Genomic DNA, 11,262 nt, shown 5'->3' on the forward strand with positions numbered 1-11,262 from the left:
CTATGTTCGTTTTTGGCATCTAAAACATAAAAATGTTATGCAAACGAAAATGTAAGCTATATTATTATTTTTTTCTTAGCATCGAGTGCGCGCACGTCACGTTCAGATACGCGCTTTACGTTCTTTCAGACACGCGCAATGATAGCCGGAAGCATCGATGGGAGGAAAATAAAAATCGATTAAATCCACTGTAATTTGCGAGTATAAATCTTTCGCTTACTGTCCTTTTAGCGATCGCGGGCTCGAATTTTTCAGTCTTTTACACTATGACTGTGCCGAAGGGGACGACAGAGAGCAGGAAAACCTGGTCTATTTGAACGAAGTTGCTCGGTAGGGGTTTAGCTGACGTGTGGAGAAGTTGAGACTGCCAGAGAGCAGATAAACAAACATAAACAAGCAGAGATCAGCTGGACGCCTGTCCGAACCGAACCAGCAGCACGGAGGCATGGCAGGGAGAGCCAGAATCCTGTTTTAAACCCAAGAATGATCCGCAGGAGACCGTGACTTTTACTGATATTTGCTCCATGTCAACTGTCAACACTGGCACACAAAGAATTTCGGAAACACAACACGAGGAGCAGCCATAGGCTTTAGCAGGAAAAATATCCACTGCTACTGTCACTGTGTCGTTGTCAAGGCATAGCCAGGTTAGCATGGACAGCCAATGAGTTTACCCTGCAGGGCTCAGCTGTAAGGAAGCGAACACACATTACAGTGCAAGGAGACAGAGGTAAACACTTTCTGTTAACTTAGCCCCCCCCAACCTTCCCCCCTATAAAGGGCCTGCGAGCCAAACCGCTGACAAAATCTGGCTTTGCAGGCCACATTTCCTGATTGTTTTTGAGTTTGTTTTTTCTGTACCGTTTAGTTTGCCAGTTTTTTGTTTCGTTGTTTTGCTTCTCGTTTTTGGTTGAAAGTCTCTTAAGCTGAGACACTGCAGGTGTTTACTGAGTAGACTCAAACTAATCATGAAGTTTAAAAATGCATGAAAAGTGAATAGATTCTTGACAGTGTCATTTAAGCCTGTGATATTTTTGTCCACTCCACAATTCCTTCTTCCTCTCACTGATCCGTGCTAACTGGTGTCAGAAGAGTGGAAATAACATGGCCCACCAGGCAACCCCTAGTTCCCAGAAGGCCCTCATGATGGAGCTGAAGTCTCTGCAGGAGCAGCCAGTGGAGGGCTTCCGCATCACTCTGGTGGAGGAGTCTGACCTCTACAACTGGGAAGTGGCCATCTTCGGTCCCCCCAATACCCTGTATGAGGGAGGCTACTTTAAGGTGGGACAGTCACTTCTAGTGTACATGTTCAGAAAAGTCATGTCATACCAAAGAATACATGTGAAGCTGTTCATTAGCAGAAAATCATGCAATAAATATGTTTAGGGATCATCTTTATTATTGGCTAGATTTTTGTGTTAATAAAATACATGTAGGGGGTTGCTACAACTTTGAAGACAGCTGTAATTAATCTGTACAAGTTTCAGACTGAGACTTGTTGCACTTCCTTGAAACTGTAATTCAAGTGTGGTTGGCCTCTGATGGGCTAAGAATATTTAGACATTTTTATATTTTATTCATTTTCAGTCATTCTATCCTGTCCCTCCATTCTCCTCGCCCAGCCCTCACCCACCTCACTGTAAGATGGTTGTGCTTGCTATTTTTAGCTATGAGACTGATATAAATGGCACCTCAGCACAGAGAGAGAGTAAGAGAGAGAGGGCACATGATTAGACTCATCATACATATGTTACATATTCGGTGAAACATTTAGAAAGCAGCGTAACGTTCAAGTTGCAGCATAACATTCAAGTTGAGGCAATGCAGTTGATGCTGTAGCCTACTGGGAATGCCAGAATGAGACAGAGCAGGTAGTGCTCTTTTAACTGGCCATTACTGATATGTTTTTTTTATGTTATATATTGCTAAAGTGAGTAATCTGAAATTCATTTACATTTGTTTTGTTGTGCTCCAATTTGCTAAACATCCTCCTGAATGATATGTCTTTAGTCACAGAAATTCGAGGAATCATCTCTAATCCAATGTCAGGATTAGATGCCACAAGTAAGAGTGAACACTGGGCAGATTTTCCAGTCTATTCAGCAGCTAGTAAACAGGAAATTGGGACTTCCCTATTTAAAAGAGACATGTATACTAACTGTTATTTGAGTACTCAGGCAGCTAGTGCCTACCCTGGGACACTCACATTAATAAATGACTTGCATATTACAGGAATGCCCCGACTGTTACCCTTCAGCATGGGTGCAACTAACCTTTATTTAATGAAAAACTGGTAAAAGTGAAGTGAAGTGTAGTGTAGTATGATATTGCTGTATCTGTGTATCTTTGTTTTTGCTGCTGAACCCTGCATGATTCCTGTAGCACATACCATACACATTTTGGCATATCTGCAGTGTCCCCTGTAAGTATGCTAAGAGTAAAGTGAAAGGTGTTTGGATTTGAAGTCAAGCAGCAGCTTTCATTTAATGGGCATCACATACAAAGGCTTTGATTGTTTCACTGAATTGGCTGTGCTGTGTTGATTGCCCTCACATTTGGGTGTGCAAAAGTACGTTACGTGATGCAGGCACAGTAAAAAAGACAAACCAGAAAGGTTCTGGAGGAAACTTGTAATGGACAGATTAGATCAGTGACGAAAAGCTGATGGAGAGAAAAATGCCACAAAAGCAACTAGATGTTTCACTTTACTTCAACATTGATCTGTTAACTTATGTTTGCCAGTGTGCCGTGACGTCTGTGACTTTGATGTCCCACAGTTGCAGTAGCGTAATAACTAGCTGTGGAGTAATGATAGTCCTATCAGACTGGCAAGCAGTTCAGTGAGCACTAGTGTGGTGTTATACACACCCAAACCTACCACCCTTTTACTCAGATAATACTTTAAGAAAACACAGAGCCAGAAGCACCTGATGTTATGTCGTCGTGAAATTAATTTGAAGGTGATGATAATACGGTATCAGCTGATTCAGTGTAATTGTAGGTATGGCAGAATGTAACTATTTCGCTGATAGGATGTGTTTGAAATAATAGGGTAGAGGAAGCAACTTTGTGGTTGAATATAGCCCAGCGTCCAGAAAAAGCTGGGTTGCGGTTTAAAATGTAAGTAAAAACAGGAACTTGATACAGGATTTCAACTGCTAAACTTTATTGTATCCTAATGCCCAAAATGGTTTCAACTGGTGGACTAATAACAGACTGGTTTAGCACCCTTCCTGAAGTTATGCTGTTGTAATGTAAGCAGAATGTGCTTTGGTGGGCGCCTGGGTGGCTTAGTGGTTAAAACTGGCGACCACGTACATATTCCGTGGTGCAGTGCGGGCGGCGCAGGCTCAAGTCCTGGCCTGTTGCCAACCTGTCTGCATGTCTTCCTCCCGTATCTTTCCCCAATTTCCTGTCTCTCCTCCACTGCAAATAAAGCCACTGTGGCAAAAAAATTAAAAGAGGAAAAAAATGTGCTTTGGCATTTGGCCTGCTGAAATAAGCAAGACCCTTCCATGTGTGTTTCTCCAAAGCTTATGTATATCACTCAGCACTCAACATTCAGTACTGATTTTTCAGCCTTTCTCCTTACATACAGAGATTTCCTTGGATTGCCTGAATCCTTTAATGATATTTTACAGGCATGCAAAAAAGAAGGTTTCTCAGAAGTCCTGTGAGAAACTAACAACATCACTGCTTTCATAAGAATTAAGAGCCCTGGCTGCTAATAGCAGCCTAGTGCTGCTGATGAAATGCTCTTGATTAACTGATCATCAGAAAGTGTAACCATCTCTATAAAAGCAGAAATTTTGGCAGTTCGCTGGTCTGGTGCATTCAGAAGTGGATGTCCCAGCAAATTCCCCCCAAGTTCAGATCATGCAATACTCAGAGAAACATAAAACCCAAGAGCTCCATCTCGGACTCTACTGTCCTCAATCAGCATGTTAAAGTTCATGACGGTACAACTAGAAGAAGACTAAACAACTATGGTCTGCTTGGAAGGGTTGCAAGGAACCTCTACTCTCCAAAAGGAACATGGCAGCATGACTTAGGTTTGCAAAGTTGCATCTGAACAAACCACAAGACTTTTGGAACAATTACCTGTGAATAGACAAGACCAAACTGCAGTTGTGTGACCATAATACACAGCGCCGTGTTTGGCAGAAACCAAGCACCTAATACCGCCTGTCAGTCACAGTGGTGGAGCTTGGTTACAAGTAATTGAAGTCAAGCATTGGTGTCTGTAAAATATGTTGAGCCTCAGCTTCTGTTTGTTCTTCCAGGCTCACATCAAGTTCCCAGTTGACTACCCATACTCCCCACCGACCTTTCGCTTCCTCACCAAGATGTGGCACCCCAACATCTATGAGGTCTGTCATGAAGTATTTTCATACTTTTGTGTTTCCAGTTTGGCATTTATAGAATTAAAAAAAATAAAATAAAAATTGAGGCAGCAGTCATTTAAAGGTGCTGCCACCTTTGTTTGTTCACAGCAAATATTATACTGTGTCTTTTGGTCTGCCCCTTCAGAATGGAGATGTCTGCATCTCCATCTTACACCCCCCTGTTGATGATCCTCAGAGCGGGGAGCTTCCCTCTGAAAGGTGGAACCCCACCCAGAATGTCAGGTAATTTCTAAGTGCACTTTGTGCTCCAGGATCACTTGAGAACCTTCAGTAATTTTACACCTTTAAGTCTGTTTATAGGAAAGTGCTACTCCTACATGTACAAGCATGAAAAGAATTGTTTAAAGCATATTTTAGTGCCAGCGGGAGCTGCGTGAAGCCTGATGGACCACCTCAAGTAATGTCACTTGACAGTGCTGTTTGAATACTGCGTGTTTGAACGTGAAAAATTCTGTGTTGTGAACAAGATGGAAGTGGACTCATTTGACCTCTCAGTTCCTAATTGCTGCCAAAAACTAGCAGTTCGAGGGTAAAAATGCTGCTGCTAGGAGCAGCTAGCTAAACACTCAAATTTCCAACCAAACTATGTGGGGTTCCATTTCATTAGATATTTTTGTGCTACAAAAATCAGATCTGAGTCTTATTTAATTTTCTTAAATCAATTTAAAAATTGCATATAGTTATCTTCTGCCATTTCTTTGTTCTGTGTTCCATCTGATGAGGTAGACATCACTGTAGGGTAGCTTTCTGAATTTCTGCTAAATTTAGTATGTCAGCGAGAAACGCCGAGTTGAGTCAAAGTGCTGAGTCTGTGTTTGAAAACCTGAGCAGATTGGGTGTAGCGTGTAATTGAGCCACGAGGGGGAAAGAGGTGAGGTAACGCCTCTGTCTGAGGCTGGGATACAGCTTCTAAGGTTTCAAAAAGCCTGTGTAGAGGTTTCCTTTCATATGACGACGGCATCTGCTATTAGAGTGTCCTCATTTTCTCTGTGTGTGTGTGTGTGTGTGTGTGTGTGTGTGTAATGATCAGGACCATCCTGCTTAGTGTGATCTCTCTGCTCAATGAGCCAAACACCTTCTCCCCAGCCAACGTGGATGCCTCAGTTATGTTTCGCAAGTGGAGGGACAGCAAAGGCAAGGATAAGGAGTATGCAGAGATTATCAGGTATTATGTGCATTTACAAATGAATGCACTCTGTAGCTATTTTTGAGAAATGTATTTCATGCAACATGGAGAAAAAAAACCTAATACACCATCTCCCTGTTTGCTCACAGGAAGCAAGTAATGTCAACAGCAGCAGAGGCTGAGCGTGATGGCGTCAAGGTGCCGACCACGCTGGCCGAGTACTGCATCCAGACCCGGGTTCCTTCTCAGGACCGCAGTTCAGACCTTCTCTACGATGACCTCTATGATGACGACATGGAAGAGGAGGACGAGGAGGAGGACGAAAGCGAGATGGAGTCCGTAGGTGAAGCCGGGGGGATCGGCAGCGTGGAGGATGGCGGGACGTCCACCAGATGTTACGACAACCAGGACGACTCCGGCAACGAAGACTCGTGATGATCTGGATGATAACTCCTTCCTGCCAACTCCACCACCCTTCATCTTTTATTTTTTCAGTGTGTCTGTCTGTGTGTATGTGTATATGTTTGCACATACAATGGGGTCAAAAGACTACTGCCAAAAACTTTTCATCATTTATTAAACTACTACAAACGTTGAGTCAAATAATATTCCTCTGATGCTGTCTGATGCTTCAGCCAAACGTTGTCGCTACAGTTCTCGCTGAAAGCAGAATTTGGTGTTTCTACCGTTTGCCTTAATTACAGCTTGCACTCTGCGTGGCAACAAATGATTTATTACTCCAGCACTGGTTGAGAGTATCCGGAGAGTGTTTATGATTTGATGATATATTTCACATTCACTGTGCCATTGAAGAGTTTGAGGGTTGAGCCTTTTCCACATTAATATACAGTAAGCCACAAAGATGGCCTGTGTCAGCAGACTTGAACATTAGAGTACTTCTCTATTGTTAGCATGTGTTCAATCATGTCATGGCTACAAAGTGGAAGATGCCTTGTTGTATCACACTGTCATTCAAACAGTTGCTCACATACCTTACTTTATGTTGCTTGGTTGCAGCCCTTAAGTTTAGTGTTGTCCACGCTAAACCGGACATTTTGTCATTAATGGAGTGGTTTGTCAGAGTCTCTACCTGGTTTGGATTACAACACCTTGGCTTTAGGAAAATCAGTTTAGCCTGAAGCGGCAATGACATAAATATTACTGTGTAGTACGAGTACACATATATTCATATTTGAATCCTACCATATACAGTATATCATTATTTACTGATGCACATCTCCCAAAGCTAAAAGAATACTTGTATTGATTTTGAATAATATTAAAACTTTACTCGAAAGTTGTAAGTGTAAGTAAACAAATTGTTTTAGCTTTGATAAATGATGAAAACAAATAGTCCATGTGGTGGTCTCTTGAACTCCACTGTTGTTGGCCAGCTCCATGACAGAGTGTTTGGTTTTGTGTTGAAAGAAAGGTTGGATCCATCCACTGTCTTTCATTGTTGCTGTTTTTCTGTTTCTTTGGCCGACACTCTCTTCACTTGTATTTTCTCAGATGGCTCACACAGTCTGGTTAATGGACACTTACCCCTTTGGCTCATTAGCCAGTCGAGGAGCTGGTCGGTTTGTCCCGTCGCCGTTGTTCATCCCCCCCCCCCCCCCCCCCCCCCCCCCCCCCCCCCGGCAGAATATCTCTGTTGTTAACGCCTGCCTGTTCAACTTTGATGCAATCAACCTAAACGTGCAAACACAGGCTCTGGCGTTCCACCTTCTTGGGTACACCTTCACCATTTCTTCCTCATGATCACACCGTTATTTCATTAAGGGTAGGGGGGAGTGTTCTTGCGTCACCTCCTGCACCTCTCTCTGCCTCGTAAACCTCAGGGCCTCAACAGACTTTCACTGAGAGAGGAAAAAGCAAAGAGAATCTTAAGATACACCTGCTTCACCTCCGCCTCCTTTTTCTTTATATCTCACTTGGTCTTATTAGAGGGCTAAGATTGCTCTGAAAGTCTCCAATCCCACTTTTAGCATTTACAAATGGCTGAATGTTGCTGTTAGTTCAGATTGGAGTCCTTTAAGTTGTTTTGTTCTTGGTTGGATAAAAAAAATCAAAATGCATCTCTTTGTCCCCAACGCAATGCTCGCCTTATTTTGCGATATATGTGAAAATGTTCCGTTTCTTCTTTTTTTTCTTTTTTTTTTTTTGCCCTGTGACTCCCAGCTCATGCCTCATTGCAACTTAGTGAAAACTGGATGTTGTTACTGTGCCACACCACATCCAGAATCTTGTTTATCGACAGGGACAAGATCAACATGCAGCTTGGATACACATTTGCATTTGAATGAATACGACACTGATTGCCTGTTATCCGTGTGTGTGTGTGTGTGTGTGTGTGTGTGTGTGCGTGTCTGTGTGTATATTTACCTTTAGTATTCATATTGACTATGATGTCAGGGTTTTCCTTGTTTCAGTAGTCCAGTTGATGAACCATTCAGTGTGTATGCACTTTGTCTCAGTGCTGTTTCTGGAGGATTTGACTGATTAAAAAAAAAAAACCCAACACACTGAACAACATCATGTGACTAATTACTTGTGCTACATCAAGTAAAACGCACATTTGGAGCTACATTTTAAGAATCTGTTGCCCGATGAATGCAGTGGAGCGCTGGGGTTGTGGCTCCAATGGATGGATTTTATGCCAAGGAAAACAAGGCCAGCCCCACAACCATTCATTTTAAAGACTACGGAGGAATGGCTGCATGTAATGGATTTAATACAGATTGAGTAGACTCTTAAAGGGACACCTTTTGGATTTCAATGTGAAGCCAGAGGAGTGAAATATTTTCTCCTGGCCCTGTGCTCTGGAGGCTCACAGAGACTGGATTCTGTTGAGAATGGGGACAAACAAAATTCACTCCTAAAGACTTTTAATGGATCTGATATTGTGGCACAAGAAGACGTGGAAATATGATGGAGATTCTGAACTTTTCTTGTTGTGGTCACCTTTTCGCCCATCTGTTACCATATAGAAAGAAGTAAGATCAGTAGTAAACAATGGAAAGCACCAATCTTGTGTGTCTGGTAAAGAAACAGCTGCCCATTTTGGGGAAATGCACACTTTCTGATGCTGAGGTCAGATTCGAGGATTGATATCAGTGTCTAAATTTGGGACTTGAATCAGAGCATATTAATTTTTTTTGTTTGTTTATTTAACAAAACATCTTTAAGAAATGCAAAATGAACTCTTTGTGGTTTTACCTGGTTTATATGTGGGACTCTGTTTTGATCAGGAGACGTGACTTCCTGAAGCCGTTGTATCAATCTTCTAGTCTTAGACTCAGCAAGAAAGCAAATAAGTACATTTCGCAAAATGTCACGATTGCTTTAAAGCCAAGTTTTTTGCCTTCCACCCAAAATCTAGAAATTTGAATCCACATTAGAGAAAAGAATAGATTTAGAGTAGCCCTTCTGATAGCAATTTGATGATCAATTTGAATGTTCTTCAGTATTACAACTCTCCACTTCTTAAATAAAACGTATGCCTTGTTTTTATCCTGAGGGCAGGTGGCGAAATGCTGAGGAGGCCACGGACTTTTAATTAAAAAAGAAAAAAGAGAAAGAAATGATTAATTAAAATGGGCCGTGGCCCATCATCCACACACAGTTGAATACAAAACTGAATGAAATCAATCCTTCATTTATTCTGTGTGCAGGTGAGTGTGAATCACAAACGTGTATTTTCTAAAGCGTGGGCCGACACAGCGAGGTCACCCTGAGGCGATCGCATGGTCGCACATGAGCTGTCCACAATGCTGCCACAGTGTGTCCAAACCTATTGATGTTTATGCTGTCTTTGTTGGCTTCATCTTATTTCATTTTCCCCCACCTCATTTTGTGTTTGTCAGGATGCAAATGTCACTCAAAGTTTCTATTGTTAAAAAGAAGAGAAAAAAAAAGGAAAAGAAAATTCGCTTGTTGGGTTGTTTCCAATATGGCTCAGATCTCTGTTGCTGCTAAGCCCACATGTCACGGAAAACAGACAACACAGCAAGTTTGATTTTTGACTAAAATTAGGAGTGATATGCAAATGGACAGTAATGGTGGTTAAGTTTGAAAATCTTAAGAAATAAAACAGTATGTCATCAAAGCCTACTGAACGGTTTTTCACCTTATTTGAACAACAGATGTGGTTATTATTAAACTAATGTGGATTCTGAGTCCGTTTAGGATCATACATGTTTGGCTTGCCTACATTACAGAAATAAATTGTTCTAGTTATGGCTAGCCATGCAGTTAATTAGGGTTTCATTTGTTCAGATGTTGATTTCTGCCTCCACACTTTGAAAATGGATTACACTCTCTTTAGTAACATGTAGACAATCACAATTCGGGGTACGGAGTATCCGGAGTAACAAGGGCATAGTTTTTAGAAAGGCATGTTTCAGCAGGATTTTTCTTTTCTTTTTTTAATTAACATTTTATTTATAAATGGCTAGTTCACAACAACAGTTGTCTCAAGGTGGGTTATATAGTAACATAAAGGCCCTGCAATATCAGAAAACCCCATTGAGCACACAATTCCCCATGAGCAGCACTTTAGCAAAAGTGGGGAAGAAAGTGAATTCAAGTTAGTTACATGCTGCAGTCCACCCATCCATTCACTTCCGCTCATCCTGTTCAGGGTTGCGGGGGGGGACTGGAGCCTATCCCAGCTGTCACAGGGCAAGAGGCAGGGTACACCCTGAACAGGTCACTATTGCAGGGCCAACACAGAGAGACAAACAACCTTTCACACTCACATTCACACCTATGGGCAATTTAAAGTAGCCAATTAACCTAACCCCAGTAAGTGCATGTCTTTGGAATGTGGGAGAAAATGGCACGGGGAGAACATGCAAACTCCACACAGAGGGAGAGGCCTGGGCCAAGGTGGAATCGAACCCAGACCTTTCAGATATTATTCTAACCGAGGCAGCAGGCTGCATGCTGCAGTGACATATCAGAACACGGGGAGTGAAAAGAGGGGAGTAGAGGAGTAGTGTTCAGTGTAAGCTCCCCCAAAACAGCATTACTAAGGGATGATTCAGGTCACTTGATCCAGTCCTAATTATAAACTTTATCAAAAAGGAAAGTTTTAAGCCTAATTTTAAAAGTAGAGAGGGTCTGTCTCCTGAATCCAAACTAGGAGCTGGTTTTAGAGGAGAGAAGGCTGATAGCTGAAGGCTCTGCCTCCCATTCCACTTTTGGAAACTGTAGGAGCCACAAGTAAATGGTAAATGGACTAGTTCTTATATAGCGCTTTTCTACTCAGATATGAGCACTCAAAGCGCTTATACAACACGTTTTTACATTTACCCATGCACACTCATTCATACAAGCACTTCCATGATTAATTAACTAAGCTAAGTGCTTTTTTAATTATGTAACATTCACTCACATTCATACTCCGACAGAACGGTCGGAGAGCAACTTGGGGTTAAGTATCTTGCCCAAGGATACATTGGCATGCAGCCAGCAGTAGCCAGGAATTGAACCACTGACCTTCTGATCAGTAGGTGACCTGCTCTACCTACTGAGCTACAGCCACCCCAAACTGCAAGCTTACTGCAAGTAAGCTTGCAGTCTGTGAAGTGCTCTGTTGGGATGAAATTGTACAACATGGTCTTTAAGACATGATTGGCCCTGCTCAATCCAGGCTTTATATGCAAAGAGAAGGATTTTAAATTCTTGATATATAATTCTTGTGTCCCCCTGGTTCAGTGCCTGTAT

At 42.1% G+C, this 11,262-nt stretch overlaps 1 protein-coding gene across 2 annotated transcripts; it reads left to right on the plus strand.

Annotated features, from left to right (window-relative positions):
- The first annotated feature begins 125 nt into the window (after window positions 1-125).
- Window positions 126-9,645, plus strand: ube2r2 (ubiquitin-conjugating enzyme E2R 2). Of its 2 annotated transcripts, none has more exons than XM_030729810.1 (6): window positions 126-730; window positions 1,090-1,281; window positions 4,284-4,370; window positions 4,531-4,628; window positions 5,437-5,571; window positions 5,682-9,645. In XM_030729810.1, the coding sequence occupies exons 2-6, from the start codon at window positions 1,105-1,107 to the stop codon at window positions 5,965-5,967; spliced, it is 783 nt and encodes a 260-aa protein (XP_030585670.1). In that variant the 5' UTR covers window positions 126-730; window positions 1,090-1,104; the 3' UTR covers window positions 5,968-9,645. The 2 variants fall into 2 exon arrangements, with proteins under 2 accessions (XP_030585670.1, XP_030585671.1); XM_030729811.1 differs by having other exon boundaries at window positions 1,093-1,281.
- The last annotated feature ends 1,617 nt before the right edge of the window (window positions 9,646-11,262 follow it).

The sequence above is a fragment of the Archocentrus centrarchus genome, chromosome 5 (assembly GCF_007364275.1).
Source record: "Archocentrus centrarchus isolate MPI-CPG fArcCen1 chromosome 5, fArcCen1, whole genome shotgun sequence".
Lineage (NCBI taxonomy): Eukaryota > Metazoa > Chordata > Actinopteri > Cichliformes > Cichlidae > Archocentrus > Archocentrus centrarchus.